Source organism: Eriocheir sinensis, chromosome 11, assembly GCF_024679095.1.
Source record: "Eriocheir sinensis breed Jianghai 21 chromosome 11, ASM2467909v1, whole genome shotgun sequence".
Classification (NCBI taxonomy): domain Eukaryota; kingdom Metazoa; phylum Arthropoda; class Malacostraca; order Decapoda; family Varunidae; genus Eriocheir; species Eriocheir sinensis.
In genome coordinates, this window is record NC_066519.1 from 12690585 (window position 1) to 12713352 (window position 22768).

At 39.9% G+C, this 22768-nt stretch overlaps 2 protein-coding genes across 3 annotated transcripts; both read right to left on the minus strand.

Moving 5' to 3' along the window:
* Window positions 1–1531: 1531 nt before the first annotated feature.
* Window positions 1532–4379, minus strand: LOC126997186 (uncharacterized). The gene is made up of 3 exons (XM_050858220.1): window positions 4140–4379; window positions 3634–3683; window positions 1532–3236 (listed from the first exon to the last, which is right to left on the minus strand). Exons 1-3 carry the CDS (start codon window positions 4155–4157, stop codon window positions 2495–2497), a joined length of 810 nt encoding a protein of 269 aa, XP_050714177.1. The 5' UTR covers window positions 4158–4379; the 3' UTR covers window positions 1532–2494.
* Window positions 4380–5918: 1539 nt separating this feature from the next.
* Window positions 5919–21495, minus strand: LOC126996854 (follistatin-related protein 1-like). Of its 2 annotated transcripts, XR_007751644.1 has the most exons (10): window positions 21405–21495; window positions 19911–19964; window positions 14791–14806; window positions 12472–12644; window positions 12016–12106; window positions 11095–11332; window positions 10458–10570; window positions 8658–8721; window positions 7607–8118; window positions 5919–7469 (listed from the first exon to the last, which is right to left on the minus strand). XR_007751644.1 is itself a non-coding variant. In XM_050857738.1 (9 exons), exons 2-9 carry the CDS (start codon window positions 19962–19964, stop codon window positions 7806–7808), a joined length of 1062 nt encoding a protein of 353 aa, XP_050713695.1. In that variant the 5' UTR covers window positions 21405–21495; the 3' UTR covers window positions 5919–7805. The 2 variants fall into 2 exon arrangements, 1 of the variants encoding a protein (XP_050713695.1); XM_050857738.1 differs by having other exon boundaries at window positions 5919–8118.
* Between the last annotated feature and the right edge of the window lie 1273 nt (window positions 21496–22768).

The following is a 22768-nucleotide window of genomic DNA, read 5'->3' on the forward strand; positions in this document are numbered from 1 at the left end:
TTCCACCTCCCACATCCTCTATTTCCAAAGGCCTAAAGGGAGGTTAATCGGGTTTTCATGACGTATTTTTCATATTCATACTACAAAAGAAGTGTCAGTATACCATTAGGGTCATTCAACTACCCCTGGAAAAGCCCAAAACGCCTACGAAAGCCTTGTCAAATATGGGTACCTGGGCGCTGGGAGGATTGAGGATGCTGGCCCAGCTGGTACCGATAGTTCCGATGCATGTGTTGCGAGAAATACTTCCTCGTAGCAGGAAAACATATTAATTTGCCTGGTTTTGTTCTATTTTTCCACGTGTGACCTTCGTGGTGGTTTATATTGCCCTCAAGAATACAACACACCAGGCCAACAGACCAAACAAGCAAAATACTGAGTGAATATCGACGTGGGATTAATTCTTTCTAAACTCTCCCCTATGCGTTTGTTTTAAAGCCCTCTACTGATCAAAAGTGTTCCTCTGATGTTTGTGCCGTGTATTGGAGCCGAAACAGGACAAGTAAACGATAGCGGTGAGTAAAATATTGGAAAACTAAACAAGTTGAACCCATCTCTGCGAGCTATTTTCCGACTGGGAGCTAATTCCTACAATACCGGTGCTAACGGTACCTGTCTGGTGGTGCTATCGGACTTTTAAGTACCGATACGCAATACCGTAAAGTGCTCCCCCGCCCTATAGACTCACATATTCGTAACTTATAATATCTTTCATGAATTCCGGCCAGGGCGTCAAGCCAGTGAGCCGCCTGCATTGCCTTGCCTGGCCACGCCGCGCCCCAGCTCCTCTCAGTTCCGGGACCGGTACCGCCGCCTTTAGTACCGCAATCACCGGTACCGAGATTAGCGGTACTCAAGGCTGCGGTGAAGGTTGCCACATCCCTTCAGCCGAACGAACGTACTCAGCTAGTCACGTTATCTAGTTTCTCTGCCAAATCATCGCATTTACACAACCATAGCCCTCAAAACATGTTAAAAATCTAGTTTGCAATGTATTAATCAATGTAGACATAGTAGGTTAACCGTTCTTAGCATGCTGGACCTCTTCAACTCAGCATGACTCGATTATTTGACACAACAGAACTGACTCATTCCGCCATATCCTAAAGCCAATGCTTACTTATCTTTCATGCTCTTACAATCAATACACAAATTAAAAGTCTTATACTGTCACGGGAATCATATAGCGCGGGGCATATTTTCGTACCTTTAGCTAATCATCGTACATCTAACATCCCCAAAGCAGACAACTCAGCTGCACTGTTGCCAAGTCTATTCTCGTCCTCGTGGGCATAATAGTGAAACAACCTTCATACTCGACACTATTTATCACCCCTGGCCTTCAATAAGAGTACTTTTGCCCGCGCACACGTAGAATTAAAGATATGTAAGATAAACTACGAACGGTCCGACTTTCTATGTAAATCTATGTAAATCTATGTAGCATTTTCTCTCTCTCTCTCTCTCTCTCTCTCTCTCTCTCTCTCTCTCTCTCTCTCTCTCCTACATGATATAGAATAATACAACTATATATAAATACGTAAATATATAAATACATTTCATATATATTAATACAATAAATACAATAAATAAATAAATAAATAAATACAACTACATTAGAAAAAGTAAATGATAGAAGCGAAAGTAGAACAAAGTAGACAAAAACAACAACAACAACAACAACACACACACACACACACACACACACACACACACACACACACACAAATACATCAGAAAAACATAACAAATAAAACAAATAAAACAATGTCCTAGTTAAAAATAGTACAGCAAAACTTCTATATATACCGAAGAGTGGAATTATCAAAACATACATCAATAGGCTACCGAAATATTTTTTTTCTTATATAGCGATGAGTTTAAACTAATATATAATGTTTGCTGTAGTATCATAGACAAACTTAACAACACATACTAACACAACAACACTATGCACTACAACACAACAAAGCTACACATTAAAACTTCGGCATCCGGGCACAGGAATTTGACAAGGCTTTCGTAGGAGCTTGGGGGCATTTCCAGGGGTGGGTTAATGGCCTGCATAATCTGTCAACGCTAACTCCGGCTATACGGGCACGTGGCACGTTACCCTGTACTTACTCTGTATATACGAGGCAATCCTGAGTGGGGGAGGCCAAGGGGACGCCCACGGAATTCGTAACTTGAGCAAGACGATAGATCCTGAAGGAGGGTACTCGAGTTGGGAAGGGGCCTGCATGGAGACCCGCCCGGAAGGAACGTCGTAAGGTGGGCGTAGCGACGAGCTCCCCGGTGTATGCCCCCCATTGATTCATGATTAATGGCCCTGGTGGTCTGACCCTTCTTCTGGACCATGAACCCCCTCCTAAATATGGAAAACACTCGTGAGGACCAGATTGATCTCCTTTGAGAGGCGGAGGCGTCTGTTCTGGGTTTCATGTACCAGGGAATGGCGCTCAGAAGCCTCCTTTACTTAAACACCAAAACACTATCAGAAAGGACACACAGAGCGATCGGACGTGCATTTCTTGGTCTCGGGGTCATATATTCCTTTACCCGGGCATCTATACTTCCTCAGGACCAAGACACTCTCATCTGTCGGCGAAGGGAAACACGAGTAATGCAGCTGGCAGTCACACTCCTGATGGGCATACCTCCCCGCTGTCTTCCCTATGCAGGACGCCGGCTCGCAGGCTGGTGGTTTTCTCGTGGTGTTAGGCGGGTCCACGGTCTCAGTAGCATGGCGGGTCAGCGTAATGGTTTCAGTGACGGCGTAGGAGTATTCCGGCTCGTTGAAGGAGGCTGTGACGGTAACGGAGATAGGAGAGATGGTCAAACTAGGCGTAGCTTCAAGAGGGACGGTGACGGTCGTCGTGGTTGGCTGAATACTCGTTACCGTAGTCGTTGAAGGCTCCCCATCCGTGATCGTAAGGGTAGAGGTGGTCGTAATCGAGACGGTAACACTGCTAGACTCCGTAACTGTACTAGTGGAAGGGACGGTTACAGTAGTGGTAGGGCCAGTCACGGTGACAGTTGTAGTACCAGTGCCCGGTTCAGTGGTATTATTATTGTTGTTATTGCCAGAGTTGTCGACAGGTTTGCCCTCTACATCGATTCCAGAGCAGATCGGAACACTCCCGAGCCCTTGGCAGAACGCAGCCTCCCCCGTGTCCGTGTCAAGCTTCTCCAGGCCATAGGTGGTGCAGGTGTGTTCCACGGGGCACGCCGCTCCCCTGAGAAAGTGAGATAGACAGAGATAAATGGAAAGATGGATTGGTAGATAGATAACTTGGTTGAATGATTGATAGATAGATAGATGAATAGATAGGTAGTTAGACGTTTAGATAGAGAGATAAATAGATTGAGAGAGAGAGAGAAATGGAAAGAGTTAGAGACAGAAAGATGTAGATAGATAGATAGATAGATGGAAACATATAGACAGAAAGATATAGATAGATAGATAGATAAATAGATAGATAGTCACTATTTTCTATATTATTCAACTCTAGAATTTTAATAATGAAATCGTCTCCTTATTATCAACCAGCACATATTTACACACACACACACACACACACACACACACACACACACACACACACACACACACACACACACACACAGACTCACCAGGAGGTCACCACACAGCAGCTTCCCAATACAAGTAAACTGCCGAGGATCTGAAAATAAAAATAAATAAAAAAAATAAAAAAATAGATAAACAAATGATTTAATAGAAAGAAAGTTAGCCAGTTAATACATCACTGAAGTTTACGTTGTTTTCTTTATCATTTTATTACATTTTTTATTTTTGCGATTTATATAAAGAAGGGAGGAGAAAGAAACGAAGGAAGGAGGGAAGGAAGGAAGAAAAGGGGAGAGGAAAGAAAGAATAAGAGAAATAAATGAAAGAATGAAGAAAGGAATGAAAGAGAAGGAGGAAGGATGATAAAAAAATGAATGGGAAGAAATTAAAAAAAAGTAAAGAAAGATAAAATGAGGAAAAGAGAAAGAAAGGAAAAAAAACAAGAAAATGGGAGATACAAAGAAAAGAAATAAAGAAAGAAGGAATAAAGAATAAAAAGATAAAACCAAATAGAAGGTAAAAAAACATAGGAAAATAAAAATGAACTTACCTTGTGCAGAATCTTCATCTTCTCTTATATTAACCTCCTTTCTTTTATCTGGTAACAATGGACGTCAATATTTTTTTTTTCTGGTAATATCCTTTCAATTAAATTCCCAGCGTCAAAACATCAATTAAAAAGACAAAAAAAAAGATGATAGAAAGATTGTATATACGTCAATTCCCTTCTTTCCTTCCTTTCTTTCTTTCTTTCTTTCTTTCTTTCTTCCTTTCCCTTCGAAGTTTAGGGACAGACTGAGCTCCTTCTCGCCCTCTCGCCCCCCTTATATATATAGTGCCCGCCTCCCTCCCTCTCTCCCTCCCTCCCTCCTGACCCACTCAAGACTGCAAATTCGTGTCAAAATTGTTTATTCTTCTCATTTATCGCAGAATTATCGCAACCTATGTGTGAAAAAGGGTTCCCCGCTCTCTCTCTCTCTCTCTCTCTCTCTCTCTCTCTCTCTCTCTCTCTCTCGATACTATTTATATATGAATTAGAGAGAGAAAGAAGGTAATGATAAAGAGAGAAAGAAAAAGAGGAAGGAAGGAAGGAAGGAAGGAAGGAAGAAAATGAAAAGAAGAACGAAAGAAAGAGAAAGAAAAATCGCAAAAACAACAACAGAGGAAAAAAGAAAGAAAAAGAAATGAAGGGAGAAAAAAATATTACCACGATAAATATAAATAACTTTATAAATAGATATATAAATAAATCAATAAAAAGATAGATAGATAGATAGATAAATAAACAAGATAAATTAAAATGCAGCACCACCACCACAACCACCATCACCATCACCACCACCACCACCACAATCACCACCACCACCACCATTCATATGAGTGTGAAAAAAAAAAAATCTCACGGTGAAAATAAGTGTCATTCGAAACACCGTTATTTTCCCCGAGGCTTTAGGGTGTGTGTGTGTGAGAGAGAGAGAGAGAGAGAGAGAGTAAGAATGCAGGTATGCGTCCTAATTAACTTTCTTTATTTTTTTTTTAGTTTTATGACATTTTTCTATTTGTACGCCCTCATAAACAACTACTACTACTACTACTACAACTACAGACCAATATTTTTTTAATGTAACTCGATAACTTTTTTTCTTATAAGTTAATTTTCTTTTCTTACAAACTTTTTTTATTTTTTACGTAACCCAAGGAGTATTTTTTTTCTTCCTTTTTTTATATTATTTTCTTCTTGTACGTCTTAAGGCATTCATTTGTTAAGTATTTCCTTTTGTTCCCATCTATCTATCTATCACTATCTATCATTTTTGTCTATCTTCCATTTTTTCTAACTTCATTTATTCGTCTATCTGTAATTATTCACTTTTATTTATTCTCTTTTTCTTTTGTTTCGTATTTCCTTCAGTCCCTATCTATCTATTTATCTATCTATCACTTCCTATCTATTATTTTTATGTATAGCTTCTATTTTTTCTAACTTCATTCATTCGTTTATCTGTAATTATTCACTTCTATTTTTTTTATTTTCTCTTTCTTTCAATTGATCTATTTCATTCATTCTATCTTTCTTTCTATTTCCTATTTATTTTCATCTATTTATTTCTATCTATACATTCATTTATCTACATTTACTCGGTTCTTTTAATTCTCTCTATCTTTCTTCCTATTTTCTTTTCATTAACTTCTATTGCTTACATTTATCCATTCATTTCTTTATATTTATCTACGTATCATTGTTCTATCTTCTTCCCTTCTCTCAATTCCCAACCATCTCTCTTTCCTTTACTAATAACATTCACCAAAATAAAGAATCACACATCTTAGGGTAAACTTTTATTATAACCTTCGAATAATCAAGTCTCAGCTCCTTTAAAATAAGCGATATATAAGATTAGAACCTATTATTATTATCAAACGACACTATTAGAACGCATTATTAAACGGCACTATTAGAACCCATTATTATTATTATTATTATTATTATTCGAGTAGTGTTGACGCGGATTAGATAAGTTAGTCGGCGCGCGGAGGCAAAACAGTAACCCAAAGGAGTTCAACGCGAGTAGCAATGGTGGTTTCAGATGCTTTTATGAGAGTCTTGTAACCTCTATACTTCTTTTACCAAACCAGTGAATAAAAGTCAAGCCTATAACCAAACAGCGAAAATATATATATAATTTCACGTATATCAATGGTGGCTAACAGACTGGTTAACATTATATATATATACGTACAGGCCTATAACACTGCATATCTCTATTCAAAAAGTAGTAATAAAAAGTAGGCCTATAACTCAAAATAGAACGAGAACATCATTTTTACGCCTACAAACATTGCGTATTTCTATTCAAAAAGTAGTAATAAAAAAGTAGGCCTATAACTCAAAATAAAACGAGAACATTACATCATTTTTACGCCTACAAACATTTTTTTTACCTCATAACTATTCGCATATAACGTGTAATTATAAAACTTTTAGGCCTATAACATCATATCATCTCCATTCCTAAAGGGTTAATAAAAAAGACAGGCATATATCATTTTAAGTTCGTAAGATAAACAGGCCTATGGAAAGTGATATACGGGATACGGTGTTTGCTAGCTTAGGCCTATGACACTCTCTCTCTCTCTCTCTCTCTCTCTCTCTCTCTCTCTCTCTCTCTCTCTCTCTCTCTCTCTCAGACGGGTATTAGCATTAGTAAATTAGCTACAATATTAAGGAGTACTAAAATATATGTTTGGTTATATACTAAATGCCTGGAGTTAACGCACACACACACACACACACACACACACGCACACACACACACACACGCACACACACACACACACACAACGTCCATTTCTCATCCACCTGTTAAATCGCTTCTATATTTCTCAGGTCATCCATTTTCACACATCCACTTCTTATTCTTCATCCATTTCATCCATATATCAATGTATCTTTTTTATTTATCATTCATTTATTCAATCCAAAGCATCCATTAGTTAATCTCTAGGCCTATGTATCTAATCTTTTTTTCTTTTCTTCCTTTCTTCCTTCCACTCATCCAATCAATCTTCTTTCTTCCTTTCTTTCAATTACTCTTCCACTTTTTTCTTCGTTTACAAATTGGTTTCATCACTTTTTTTTCTTTTTCTCCACCCAGCCATCCACCTTTTCTTTTCTTTCTTTTCTTCCCTTCCTTTCCTTCTCCGCTAGTTCCACCCTTCCATCCTCTTCCTCTATAGATGGTTGAGGTATCATTTTCAACCTATTTCCACTTCTTCTTCCCTTCTATTAATCACTTATAATCAATCAATCAATCAGTCAATCTTCCAGTCAACCTTTCGTTCCTCCTATCTCCCATTCTGTTGTGGTATAATTTTCTACCTTTTCCTACAAGTCTACCTAAGTCTACCTCTGCTTCCCTTCCATTAAGTACTTGTAATCAATCAATCAATCAGTTAATCTTCCAGTCAATCTTTCGTTCCTCCTATCTCCCATTCTGTTGTGGTATCATTTTCTACCTTTTCCTACAAGTCTACCTAAGTCTACCTCTGCTTCCCTTCCATTAAGTACTTGTAATCAATCAATCAATCAGTTAATCTTCCAGTCAATCTTTCGTTCCTCCTTTCTATCTCCCATTCTTCCTCCCTTTCATCTCTCATCCTTCCTCTTCTCCATCTCCCCTCATTCTCCTCCTCCTCCTCTTCCCTTCGTCTAGGCCTACAGGTGGTTGTGATGGTGCTGTCTGTTCTTCACGCGGTGGTCATGCAACTTGTCCAGCAGCTCGTCGAACAGGTCCTCCAGAAACTCCTCGTCCTCGTCCTCATTGACCACGAACTCCTCGGGGCCGAAGTCATCCTCGAACAGGTCATCCTCATCGTAGTCCAGCTCGTTCATGGCCAGGAGGTCGTCGTCAGTTGGGGGCTTGGGGGTGGTTGCCTTCTTCTTCTTGTTTTTGTTGTTGTTGTTGTTGTTGTTGTTTTTGGTGGTGTCGGTTGGGGAGGTGCAGACCCAGCTTCCAACCGCACATATGCTGTTTTACGCACATACATACATACATACATACATACATAAATACATACATACATACATACATACATACATACATTAGAAGATGAGTACATAAATATAGATTGGTTTTTGTGTATGGAATTGACGCACACACACACACACACACACACACACACACACACACACACACACACACACACAGGGAGAAAGAAAGAAAGAAAGAAAGAGAAAGGGAGGGAGGGAAAAACGGCATTAGATAAGTCTCAAAAAGAAAAAAAGAATACACACAAACAAACTAATTAAACAAGCAAGCCCCCAAAACTAAAACAAAACAATTTTATATATCGTCTAAGAGTAAGACAAAACAACAAACATATAAACAAACAAACAACTATGTATTACCTTCTCCAATCTTTATATATATGAAAATTCAACTTTATATTTACTAATTTGTTAATATACTCAAACAACAAAAACAACAACAACAACAACTACTACTGTCTGTCCTTCTATTAACCCATATACTATCTATCTATCTATCTTTCTATTTTCGTATCTTACCAATGACTTCCGTCGACATGAACATCCTCCCCGTCAACGTACTTCCTCCCTTCCAGCGAACACTCTGCCGAAAACGCGAGAAATATATATGTAAATTAGTTATCATTCCTATATATCTTGCCTTCTTTCCTTCCTCTCCATCCTTCCTTCCTTCGTTTACAAATGGGTGAAGGTGAAGAAAAGGCAGAAAGAACAGAAGATACAAAATAAAAAAATAGAACAAGCCGAACACGAGAAATGTGTTAATTAGTCATCATTTCTGTGTATCCTTCCTTCCTTCTTTCCTTCCTCTCCATCCTTCCTTCCTTCGTTTACAAATGGGTGAAGGTGAAGAAAAGGCAGAAAGAACAGAAGATACAAAATAAAAAAAATAGAACAAGCCGAACACGAGAAATGTGATAATTAGTCATCATTTCTGTGTATCCTTCCTTCTTTCTTTCCTCTCCATCCTTCCTTCCTTCGTTTACAAATGGGTGAAGGTGACGAGGAGGCAGAAAAAACACAGAACCAAAATCAAGAAACAGAACAAGCCGAACACGAGAAATATATATGTAAATTAGTTATCATTCCTATGTATCCTTCCTTCTTTTCTTCCTTCCTTCCTTCGTTTACAATTGGGTGATGGTGAAGAGGAGGCAGAAAAAAACACAGAAGAAACAAAATAAAGAAATAGAACAAGTTATAAAAAAAAGAAGACGGAGGAGGAGGTTGTGGAGGACGTAAACATATAAACAAAATACAAACAATAAAGAAAAGATAAAAGATATAAACGTTAAAAGCGACCACTGCGGAAAATCACGCGATCACAAACATTGACTGAAAAACACTGATCCATAACGACATTCACGGCAAAATAACACCCATACTCAGCGTCATCACATACTCATTACCTTCGTTGCTGAACCAGTGATGAATGAGCGAACAGTGAACAAAAACCGTAGACCACAATATCCACTCTTTCATCCCTCACTCACTTCCTAATGCAAGAGTTTACAGGATCTTCACTCTTTCATTCCTCACTTCCTAATGCAAGAGTTTACAGAATCTTCACTCTTTCATTCCTCACTTCCTAATGCAAGAGTTTACAGAATCTTCACTCTTTCATTCCTCACTTCCTAATGCAAGAGTTTACAGAATCTTCACTCTTTCATTCCTCACTTCCTAATGCAAGAGTTTACAGTGTCTTCACTCTTTCATTCCTCACTTCCTAATGCAAGAGTTTACAGGATCTTCACTCTTTCATTCCTCACTTCCTAATGCAAGAGTTTACAGGATCTTCACTCTTTCATTCCTCACTTCCTAATGCAAGAGTTTACAGAATCTTCACTCTTTCATTCCTCACTTCCTAATGCAAGAGTTTACAGAATCTTCACTCTTTCATTCCTCACTTCCTAATGCAAGAGTTTACAGAATCTTCACTCTTTCATTCCTCACTTCCTAATGCAAGAGTTACAGTATCTTCACTCTTTCATTTCTCACTTCGTAAAGCAAGAATAGACCAGAAATTTTGACTAATAAACACTGACTCATAATGACATTCACGGCAATATAACACTCATACTCAGCGTCATCCCATACTCATCATCGTCGTTACTGAACCAATGATGAATGTGCGTAAATGAACAGTGTGGAGCGAACAGTGAACAAAAAACGTAGACCACGATATCCACTTTTTCGTCCCTCACTCACTTCCTAATGCAAGTGTACGGGATCTTCACTCTTTCATTTCTCACTTCCTAATGCAAGAATAGACCAGAAATTTCACTCTTTCATCTCTCGCTTACGGTGTAGAGGACTTACGTTTCTGCGGCGGCTTGTACCCCGGGGTGAAGATGGTCGTGAACTCCTCAAAGTCCAGTCGCCAGTCCCTGCTCGTGTCGCCCATGTCCAGGATGGCGTCCACACACAGCGCCCTGAAGAACATAGGAGTAAAGTTAGCTGTGATCAAACGTTTCAAGACTATAGTAACGTTTCAAGGCTACAGTAAACCTAACCTAACCTAATGCCGGTAAAGGTTCCTAGGGCTGTGTACTTGGCTAGCTCCTCGGTCATGGTTGGGTCTGGCCATGAAGGAGACCTCGGTGGTACAGTTTATAGGGACAGTCATCACGCACCTAACCTAACCTAACCTAGCCGAACTAATGCCGGCAATGGTTCCTGCGCCATGTACCTGGTCAGCTCCTGGTCCTGGTTGGGTCTCAGTGGCACAGTTGATAAGGACAGTTAGAGGATGGTCATCACACGCCTAACCTAACCTAACCTAACCTAGCCAAACTAATGCCGGCAATGGTTCCTGCGCCCTGTACCTGGTCAGCTCCTAGTCCTGGTTGGGTCTCGATGGTACAGTTGATAAGGACAGTTAGAGGAAGGTCATGACACGCCTAACCTAACTTAACCTAGCCAAACTAATGCCGGTAATGGTTCCTACGCCGTGTACCTGGTCAGCTCCTGGTCCTGGTTGGGTCTGGCCATGAAAAAGGCCTCGGTGGTGCAGTTCAGCATCTCATCGGCGTCGATGTTGTTGTCCTTGTTGTGGTCGCACGTGTAGAAGCGGCCCCAGAGGCTCTCCCTGAACGTCATGCCCTCCACGTGCCACGGCTGCGTGCCCAGTGTGTCCTGCCACTTCTTGCCGACCAGTAGGAGGTAGGCGTCGCGCTGGGAGCTGTAGCACACGGCTGGAAGGGGGGAAAGGAGGAAAATGTGTTATGTTAGGCTACACAGTAGTCAGCGTGCGGGCGCCGCTGCTGGGATTTTTCAGTCACCGCCGAGTGGCCCAAGACTACCCCCATGCTGTCCTGAAGACCACCTGTCAACCTGGATTCTCACTTTAAGAGAGGATCACAGATGAGCTCCGGAGGGCAGCATGAGCCAAGCAAGATGGCGCCCCTATAAACACTTGCCTGCACCATAATGGGCTGGGGCCGTAATACGGCCCCACCAAGAAAGCCTACTCCAGCCATAGGCAGAAAGGTAAAGAAAAAAAAAGTTGGAATAATTCGTTTTAGTGCTGTGTAAAATTGCAAAGAAAGGTTAAATGTTAGAAGAAAGCGTTTAAAAATGTTACGTTGAGTAGCATAAACAGAGGCAGAAGAGAAGGGGAAAGGAAGAAAAAATCAAGAAGAGGAAAATGAAAAGAAGAGAAAATCAAGAGGAAGAGGAAAACAAGAGGAAATCAAGAGGAAGAGGAAAACAAGAGGAAATCAAGAGGAAGAGGAAAACAAGAGGAAATCAAGAGGAAGAGGAAAACAAGAGGAAATCAAGAGGAAGAGGAAAACAAATGAAAGTAAGGAGGAAGAGAAAATCAAGAGGAAGATGAAAACAAGAGGAAATCAAGAGGAAGAGGAGGAGCTGTACCCACCTGGCTCCTCTTTCTTCACCGCGGGCTTCTTCTTCTTGGTGAATTTGGGCTTCTTGCAGACACCCTTGTGGACCACCTTGATGTGCTCGCCCTGCAGAAGAGGAAGAGGAGGAGAAAGAGGAGAAGGACAAGTCATTAGTGACCATCTCAAGGCCGTTATCGTATATTTCAAAGGTATTATCATATATATCAAAGAAAGTATTGTATTTACAGAGGGCGTTATCGTATATTTCAAGGACGTAATCGTATATGAAAGGCGTTATCGTACAATGCAAGGGCCTTATCGTATATCGGGGGTATTATTTTATATATTGAAGGTGTTAGTATTTTTTTTTTTTTTTTACAACAAAGGAGACAGCTCAAGGGCACAAAAAAGAGGAAGCAATAATAAAAAAAGCCCGTTACTCGTTGCTCCTAAAAGTGTATTATAGATCATTTCAGGGCTCCGGGACGCACCGTGAGGCAGGCGTGGCGGTGTAGGCTGCAGTGGTTGTCGTGGGTCCTCTCGTCGGAGCCGCACACTGGGTAGTAGCGCGCCGGGCAGGAGGCGAGGCACTGGCACACCGCCGCGCCGCCCTCGACCACGCACTCCCGCCCCGCCCGGCACTCAACGCTGGCGCACGGGTCCCCTGAGGAAGGAAGACGGGCTGAGACGCTGCCTTGAGGGACGACTAGAGGAAGATACAGTGAGAAGTTTGAGGAACGACGAAGATATTGACATTTGCAAGAGAATGAGAGAGTATAGATAACAGAAATGAAGGGGATAATAGATAGATAGATAGATTGATTGATTAATTGAGAAAATAAAAAGATAAGAGAGAGGATATATATGGATGAGGTAAGGAGGGTGAACGAGAGAGAAAAATAAAAGAGAAATTAAATAGAAGAGAGATAAAAAGAAGGAGAGAGTAAAAGAGGAAGGAAGAGACTGGAGGAAACCATTATGAGAGGAGAGGGAGGGAGGGAGGAAAGCAAGGAAGGGAGTGTAGAAGCAAGGGAGGGGCGAGGTGGGAGAGAGGGAGTGTAGAAAGAGATTAATAAGGAATAGAAAACAGGTTAAGATAATGAGGGAGGAGGATAATTACTGTAATGATGGGGTAGAGAATAGGGAGGGGGGGAGAGGGATGAGGAGAGAGAAAGGGGGGTACAGGTTGGGAGGGAGGGGAGGAAGCAGGGAGAGATAGGGGGATACAGGTTAATTACTAGTCGTTCACCTGAGTTAGTTGAGATCTATGTAGCAAAGAACGGAGGTATAGAAGAACGTGCATAAATGGAACAAAGGAGAGGAACGAAGAGGAGGAGGAGGAGGAGGAGGAAGAGAATGGTATAGGAAGAGAAGAGAGATAAAAGTAATTGAAGAGAATGTGAAAGGAAGGAAAGGAGGAGGAGGAGGAGGAGAAGATAATTAGAAGAACGGGAGGAGGAGGAGGAGGAGGAGGAGGAAGAAGAAGAGAACTGGAACCAAAGTATGATGATGAAAAATGTAAAAGAGAACAGGAAGATTATTATACATGCAAGAATAAGGAATAAGCAAAAAAATTAAGAAAAAGAAAAAAAAGAACGAGGAGAGAGAGAGAGAGAGAGAGAGAGAGAGAGAGAGAGAGAGAGAGAGAGAGAGAGAGAGAGAGAGAGAGAGAGAGAGAGAGAGAGAGAGAGAGAGAGAGAGAGAGAGAGAGAGAGAGAGAGAGAGAGAGAGAGAGAGAGACGTGACCTCACATATTTTCGTCCCTGTGACAAAATTTGCAGAAAAGTAAAACAAACAAATAAATCGCATTCTTTTCATTATTGACTATGTGGGAGAAATTTTTGTCCTACTTGTTTATATAAAAAATTCTCTCTCTTCATTCCTTTTCATTCTTCTCTCTCTCTCTCTCTCTCTCTCTCTCTCTCTCTCTCTCTCTCTCTCTCTCTCTGTCTCTCAATATAATAGAACAATAGACAGTCTAACACCCCCTTTTTTTTTCTCTCTCTTTTTCTCTCTATTTTTTATGCACTGAACAGAAGAACAAAGAAAAGATTAAGTAGACCATGAAATGAATGATGCCGTTTTCTCTTTTATCTTACGTTATTTTATGGCCGTGATGCTATAAAAAAAAAAGTAAATATGTTTTTTTCTCAAGATTCAAGTAATATTCCCTGGTATTTGTTTCTGTAGATTTGAGGCTCAATTTCGCTTAATTTCCTCCACTAATCCATAATGGCGTTAATCTTACGTTCGTGTCTCTCTTTATATCGCTCAATTTCCTTCCATTTCCTTCTGTAATCCATAATGGCGTTAATCTTACGTTCGTGTCTCTCTTTATATCGCTCAATTTCCTTCCATTTCCTTCTGTAATCCATAGTGGCGTTAATCTTACGTTCGTGTTTCTCTTTATATCTCAATGACAGAAAGAAGGAAGAAGAAAGAGAAGAAAAACTGGACAGACAAGAAAGATGAAAGAAAGAAAGAAAGAAAGAAAGAAAAACGAAAAAAAACCATGAAGAAGAGGAAGAGAAAAAAAACAGACAAAGAAAGAAAGAAACAAACAAACAAACAAGCAAACAGAATGGAAAGAGAAAGAAAGAAATGGCTGGGCAAAATCATATCACAAAGAAATGGTCGCGAAGGAGTGAATACAAGAACGTAACAGAGGAATGAGTGGAATTATATAACAAACAAAGGAAGAACGGCAAAGGAAGGTGTAGATAATTATATATAACAAAGGAAGGAGGGAGGAGATTAAAAGAAAGCCTAAGTTTATATGGCACAAAAACAAGAGTTGGGGGTTTACTCACTGGAGCCGAGGTTGAGCTGCGAAAAAAAAGGGAAAACAAACATTAAAATCAGAACAGAATCGTGAAATCTGACCCCAAATAAAACACACATGCTCAAAGATGGGCAAACATTAAAACCAGAATAGGATCGTGGAATATGACCCCAAATACATAAAACACACATGCTCAAAGATGGGCAAACATTAAAACCAGAACAGGATCGTGGAATATGACCCCAAATACATAAAACACACATGTTCAAAGATGGCCAAATATTAAAACCAGAATAGGATCGTGGAATATGACCCCAAATACATAAAACACACATGTTCAAAGATGGGCAAATATTAAAACCAGAATAGGATCGTGGAATATGACCCCAAATAAATAAAACACACATGCTCAAAGATGGGTAAAATAAATAAGAAAAATTGAAGAGAATGGTATAGGAAGAGGGAGAGATAAAAAATAATTGAAAGAATAGGAAGAGGAAGAGAGTGCGTAAGGAAGGAAAGGAGGAGGAGGAGACGAGATAATGATAAAAACAACTGAGGTGCAGAAAGAGAAGAAGAAAGCAATATTACAGTCAAGGCAAAACCGTGAAATTTGACACCCCAATAAACAGACAAGAAAAAAAGTTAGAAAATAAGAAAAAAATGATGATAAAAACAACTGAGGTGCAGAAAGAGAAGAAGAAAACAATATTACAGTCAAAACAAAACCATGAATTCTGACACCGCAATAAACAGACAAGAAAAAAGTAAAAAAAAAAAAGAAAAAAATGATGATAAAAACAACTGAGGTGCAGAAAGAGAAGAAGAAAACAATATTACAGTCAAAACAAAACCATGAATTCTGACACCGCAATAAACAGACAAGAAAAGAGATAAAAAATAAGAAAAAAATGATGATAAAAACAACTGAGGTGCAGAAAGAGAAGAAGAAAACAATATTACAGTCAAGACAAACCCATGAATTCTGACACCCCAATACACAGACAAGAAAAAAGTTTAAAAAAAGAAAAAAAAGATGATAAAAACAACAGAGGTCCAGAAAGAGAAGAAGAAAACAATATTACAGTCAAGACAAAACCGTGAAATTTGACACCCCAATAAACAGACAAGAAAAAAGTTAGAAAATAAGAAAAAATTGATGATAAAAACAACTGAGGTGCAGAAAGAGAAGAAGAAAACAATATTACAGTCAAAACAAAACCATGAATTCTGACACCCCAATAAACAGGAAAGAAAAAAGTTAGAAAGATTAAAAAGAAAAGAAAACTACTTAAATGAATTGAACGGAATCAGTCAGCGTTAAGCATCAAAATAAAAGGAAAAAAAAAGAAAAGAAGAAAAAGCATTAAAATCAGAACAAAGGTGAACTCTGACACACACGTAAGAAATATAACAGGAAAAATCAAACAAAATTAAGAAAAAAATAAGAAATAAAGAAAATAAGGAAGAAAAATGAACTCAGTCGATCTAGTGACCTATAGCAAACTACATAAATAAAAGTAAACAAGAAAAAAAAAATCAACAAAGAAACTTACGTAACGCAAAAAAAAAAGCACAGAGAACCGAACTAGTGACCTCTTAAGCTGAAATCATACAAAAAAAAAAAGATAGATAGATAAATAAATAAAGAGAGAGAGAGAGAGAGAGAGAGAGAGAGAGAGAGAGAGAGAGAGAGAGAGAGAAAACAGGACTTTCGACACCAATAATAATAATAATAATAATAATAATAATAATAATAATAATAATAATAATAATAATAATAATAATAATAATAATAATAATAATAATAATAATAATAATAATAATAAACCTTAAATACGAATCTAAAGAATAAAAATAAGTGACCTCTTGATTTTGAAATAACTCGAAAATGGAAGAAGACGAGGAGGAGGAGGAGGAGGAGGAGGAGGAGGAGGAGGAAGGAGATGAGAAAGGATGATGCCCTCCCCTCCTCTCCCCCCACCTCGCTCTCTCTCTCTCTCACGCTCTCTCTCTCTCTCAAGTGCTTAGGAGATGCAAAACTAACGAAAGATTATTCTGAGCACGATTCCTCCTCCTCCTCCTCCTCCTCCTCCTCCTCCTCCTCCTCCTCTTCCTCTTCCTCTTTTCTGTCATCTCTTCCTTCCCTTCGTAGCAAAAGTTTGGCGTGTGCGTGTGAGTGAGTGAGTGTGTGAGTGTGTGAGTGTGTGAGTGAGTGTGTGTGTGTGTGTGTGTGAGTGTGTGAGTGAATGAGAGAGAGACTTCAACGGGATCATAGATAATAATCCCGTGGCGGTGGTGGTGGTGGTGGTGGTGGTGGTGATGGTGGTGGTGGTGGTGGTGATGGTGGTGATGGTGGTGGTGGTGGTGATGATGGTGGTGGTGGTGACGTGGATGGTACAGCGTGCATTCAGGAGGAGGAGGAGGAGGAGGAGGAAGATGATGCTGAGGAGGAGGAGGAAGAGTGAGAGGCTTGCGGGATGAGGAGGAGGAAAAAAAAGAAGAAAAATAATAGGAAGAAAATAAAAAAGTATTATATTTCAAACGAAGACCGGAGAAAGGAAGGGAAGAGAAGAGGAAAGATTAATAAAAGGAGGAATAGAGAAAAAGACCAAACGAAAGAGAGGAAGAAAGAGAAGAGAGAAAACTAACGAGGAAGAAAAAGGGAATTGAGGAGATGAAAGAAAAAGAAGAAACAGCAGAAAAAGAAAGAAAGAAAGAAAGAAAGAAAGAAAAACAAAAAAAATGAAGAGGAAGAAACGAAAAAGAGAGACAAAAAGACAGGAACAAACAAACAAACAAACAAACAAACAAACAAACAGAATGGAAAAAAAGAAAGAAACAAAGAAAACCATAAGAAAAAAACAAGACAACGAAAGAAAAGAAAGAAAATAACATAGAAAAAGGAGACTAAAAATAGGAACACAGACAAACAAACAAAACAAAAACAGAGAATATAAAAGAGAGAAAGAAAGAAAGAAAACCATAAAAAAAACAGAAAACAAAGGAAAAGAAAGAAAATAACAAAGAAAAGGAGAATAACAATAGTGAATAGGATGGGAGAAGGGCAGAGAGGGCTGACCTACGACAGGGCGAACGTGACAGCGGAGAGAGGCGGCGGATAGCGCGCGCGCGCGCGAGAGAGAGAGAGAGAGAGAGAGAGAGAGAGAGAGAGAGAGAGAGAGAGAGAGAGAGAGAGAGAGAGGAAAGAAGAAGGAGGAGGAGGAGGAGGAGATATAGATTAAGGTATAAGAAAAGAATGGGAAGGGAAATGTGTAGAAGGGAAGAAAAGGAGAGGAAGGAAGGAGAAAAAAAAGAAAATGGGAGGTATAGGAAAAGAATGGGAAGGGAAATGTATAGAAGGGAAGAAAAGGAGAGGAAGGAAGGAGAAAAAAAAAGAAAATGGGTGGAATAGGAAAAGAATGGGAAGGGAAATGTGTAGAAGGGAGGAAAAGGAGAGGAAGGAAGGAGAAAAAAAAAGAAAATGGGAGGTATAGGAAAAGAATGGGAAGGAAAATTCGTAGAAGGGAAGAAAAGGAGAGGAAGGAAGGAGAAAAAAAAGAAGAAAATGAAAAAAAAGTTAATAAATATCCAGATAATTAAAGAACGAAAGAAAGGAAGAAAGATAGATACACAATAGATAGACAGAAATAGACTACAATAAATAAATAAACAATAGATATAAAGACAAAAAATAGATAGATATAGATAGATTCACAAAACACACACCAATAGATAAGATTTAATATACGAGAGGAAAATAGATAGATAGATAGATAGATAGATTCACAAAACACAAACCAACAGATAAAATTTAATACACGAGAGGAAAATTGATAGATAGATAGATAGATAGATTCACAAAACACAAACCAAAAGAAAAAATTTAATACACGAGAGGAAAATAGATAGATAGATAGATAGATAGATTCACAAAACACAAACCAAAAGAAAAAATTTAATACACGAGAGGAAAATAGATAGATAGATAGATAGATAGATTCACAAAACACAAACCAATAGATAAAATTGAATATACGAGAGGAAAATAGATAGATAGATAGATAGATAGATTCACAAAACACAAACCAAAAGAAAAAATTTAATACACGAGAGGAAAATAGATAGATAGATAGATAGATAGATTCACAAAACCCACAAACCAACATAGATAAAATTTAATACACGAGATACGATGAAATACTATCCCACCCCAATCTATACTATGCTTTCAATTTCACTATAGTTAACGACCAATAGAAAAACCTCATTGTAGTTTAAAGTCAACCTCTCATGATACGGATGTGGGCCCCGAGGCATTGTCCCTGAACATAATGATACAATGACCATAGGAAACAGACTGTACTATTTCCCTTTGTTCGTAAATACCTGGATAATTAGGGGAAAGTGAGGGGGAGAAGGAGGGGAAGGAGGAGGAGGAGGAGGAGGTAGAGGGGAAGGAAAGAGAGGAATGAAAAAGGAAGGGAAGGAAGAACTGTGTAGAAGAAGGGAAGGGAAGACGGGGGAGGAAGGAAAAGAGGAGGAAGAAGAAGGAGGAGGAGGAGAAAAAGATAATGGGGAGGAGGAGGAGGAGGAAGATAATGAGAACGATAGGGAAAGAAAGAGGAGGAGGACCAGGAGGAGGAGGAGGAGGAGGAGGAGATGGGAAGGAGGAGGAGGAGGAGGAAGAAGATAATGAGAACGATAGGGAAAGAAAGAGGAGGAGGACCAGGAGGAGGAGGAGGAGGAAAAGGGAGCAGAAAATGACAACGATGATGATGATTAGGAAGAGGAGGAGGAAGATTAAAAGGAGGAGGAGGAAGAGAGATAAGAAAAGAAGGAGGAGGAGGAGGAGGAAGAAGAAGAAGAGGAGGAGGAAGAGAAGGAGGGAGTACAAAAAATGACAGTAATGATTATGATTAGAAAGAGGAGAAGGAAGATTAAGAGGAGGAGGAGGAAGAGAAATAGGAAAAGAAGAAGGAGAAGGAAGAAGAAGAGGAGGAGGAGGAGGAGGAGGAGGAGGAGGGGAAGTAATGCTATTCAATGCAAGGTAAAAGTAAACACCAAATAAGGACAGGAGGAGGAGGAGGAGGAGGAGGAGGAGGAGGAGGATAAGGAGGAGGAGGAGGCCTGAACTATCGTACTTACCGCTGAGGCCGAAGCCGAGACCGCTGCCAGACACACGAACAACAACAACCGCATCTGAAAACAACAACAACAATGATAATAATAATAATAATAATAATAATAATAATAATAATAATAATAATAATAATAATAATAATAATAATAATAATAATAATAATAATAAATAAATACAACTTCCTATTATTATTTTTATCCTCATTTCAATCACAGTTTTCTTTTTTTCTATTTCTTTTTATCTTTTCCTTTCCTTCTCTCTCTCTCTCTCTCTCTCTCTCTCTCTCTCTCTCTCTCTCTCTCTCTCTCTCTCTCTGCTCCTCCTCCTCTCCCTCTCCTCTCCCTTCCTTCCCTCTCCTCCTGTTCCCTCACAGCATCCCTCCTCCTTCTCCTCCTCCTCCTCTCTCTAGCTCTCCTTCTCTCTTCCCTTCCTTCTTTCTTTCGTAATAGCATCCCTCCAGCATCTCTTCTCCTCCTCCTCCTCCTCCTCCTCCTCCTCCTCTTCCATGGCAGTAACTCGTTCTCGCCTCCTGTCTGCTTGGCGAGGTCTGATATGGTAAGCAAACTGAGCCTACCTTACGTCACCTTCTGTAAGCCGGAGAGACGGAGAGAAGAGGAGGAGGAAAAGGAGGAGAAGGAGGAGGAAAGGATAAGAAGAGAAGAGGGGAGAGAGAGAGAGAGAGAGAGAGAGAGAGAGAGAGAGAGAGAGAATATTAATAAGAGAAAATGAAAGGAAACGAAAGGAAGGGAAAGGAAGGAAAAGGAGAGAAAGGAAATAGGGAAGAAAAGAAGGAAGAGGAGAAGGAAGAAGAAGAAGAGGGAAAGAATGAAGGGAGGGAGGAACAAGAAGATAAGAGGAGGAGGAGGAGGAGAGAAGTATGGAGGCTGGGAGAGGGAGGGAGAGGGGGGGGGGAGAGAAGTATATAAGGGGAGGCCCAGAGAGAGAGAGAGAGAGAGAGAGAGAGGAAGTGAGAGTAGGGCAGTTGAATCTTTGGTCTGACTTTCAAGGTGAGAGAGACCTAACTTCCGTCTCTCTCTCTCTCTCTCTCTCTCTCTCTCCTTCCTTTCCCTTCCTTCTTCCTTCCTCTCTTCCCTTTCTTCCCTTCCCTTATCTTCCTTTTCCATCACCTCCCTTTCCTTCCCTTTTCTTCCCTTCCCTTCTCTTCCAATCCCTTCCTATCCTTTCCCTTCCCTTCCCTTCCCATTCCTTCCCTTCCCCTCTCTTCCCTTCCTTTCTCTTCTCTTCCCTTCCTTTACCTTCCCTCTCCTTTCCTTCCCTTTCCTTACAAACAATGACACACACACACACACACACACGCGCGCAGTTACTCATACCAAAAAAAACACCACCCAGTTCGTGTTTTTACTGCAAACTCTCTCAAACACAATCCAAACACCGAGAATTCATTATAACATTCACTAATCCTCGCTCGGGACACAGTTAGGTGATCGCAATAGCCGTAATGTGGATGTAAACTGGTGTAAACTGCATGAACTAACCGTGAGAGAGGACCGACAAACACCTGCTCACCACCACAGTCAGCAACCAACTGAGCAAGGGGGGAAGGGTTGCCAAGTCACCGTAAGAGATTGAGTCACCCCTGAAATTCTACCTCGCCCGAAAAAGTAGCCCAAGGTGACCAGAAATCCCGCCCAAAAGTAGCCCAAAGTAAAAAATAATGAGAAACTACTTAGATAAAAAAAAAGTTAGAGAAATAAATAGTCTTGTAGGGTTGCCAAGTCACTTATAAGAGATTGAGTCACCCGAAAAGTAGCCCAAAGTGACCAGAAATCCCAAAAGTAGCCCAAGGTAAAAAATGAGAAACTACTTAGATAAAAAAAAAGTTAGAGAAATAAAAAGGGTTCCCAAGTCACTTATAAGAGATTGTCGCTTATGAATTCTACTCCGCCCAGGAAATAGCCCAAAGCAACCAGAAATCCCGCCCAAAAGTAGCCCAAAAGTTAAAAATGTAAGAAAATACGCAAATAAAAAGTTAATAAAGAAAAATAAGTCTTGTAAGGTTGCCAAGTCACTTAACAGATTGTCACTTATGAATTCTACCCCGCCCAGAAAATAGCCCAAAGCGTCCACAAATCCCGCCTAAAACTAGCCCAAAAGTTAAAAAATAAGAAAATACTGAAATAAAGTTAATAAAGAGAAAAATGTCTTGTATAAGGTTGCCAAGTCACTATTAGAGATTGAATTACTTGCAATTATTCTACACCGTCCAAAAAGTAACTCAAAGCGACCATAAATCCGCCCAAAATAGCCCAAAAGTAACAAAGAAAAAAAAAAGCGAAATAAAATAATGAGAAAAATAAGTCTTGTTCAGAACCTGTAACTCTGCCTTTTATTATTTTTCTTCCGTTTTCGTTAAGGCAAAAATACCGACCTTTGCAACACTGGAATAGAGGAGGAGGGAGGAGGAGGAGGTAGGAAAGGGTGGAGGGAAGAGGAGGAGGGAAGGGTAAGGGGGGTGGAGGAGGATGGAAGAGGAGGAGGAAGAGGGAAGGGGTACAGTTCTCCCATTCCCCTTCCTCCCCTTCCCTGTCTCCCTCCTCCTCCTCCTCTCTCTCTTAACATCCACCTCCACAATCTCCTCCTCCTCCACCTGTTTTGCCTCCCTCCACTCTTGTCATTTCCTCCCTTCCCTCCCTCTTCTTATCCACTTCCTCCATTCATTACTCCACCCTTCCACCTCCTCCTGTCACTCTTCCTCTCCTTCTCCTCCTCTTCCTATATCACTAGTTATGTCTAGTTTGTTTCCTCTCTTTCTCCGTCATTTCTTATTTATTTCCTCTTATTTCTTTGTTACTCACTTCTTCCTTTTCTCTCTCTTCTTTGGCTAAGTCTTTTTTTCTAT

Bases quoted from the DNA above. Each gene is read 5' to 3' on its own strand.
- LOC126997186 (XM_050858220.1), bottom strand. The intron at 3,237-3,633 runs GTGAGTCTGTGT...TCACTTTCTCAG, and splicing joins TGCTGTGTGGTGACCTCCTG to GGGAGCGGCGTGCCCCGTGG.
- LOC126996854 (XM_050857738.1), bottom strand. From the start codon at position 19,964: ATGCGGTTGTTGTTGTTCGTGTGTCTGGCAGCGGTCTCGGCTTCGGCC. The intron at 10,571-11,094 runs GTACACGGCGTA...TATGTTCTTCAG, and splicing joins CAGGACCAGGAGCTGACCAG to GGCGCTGTGTGTGGACGCCA. The intron at 8,722-10,457 runs GTAAGTCCTCTA...CGTTTTCGGCAG, and splicing joins GTACAAGCCGCCGCAGAAAC to AGTGTTCGCTGGAAGGGAGG.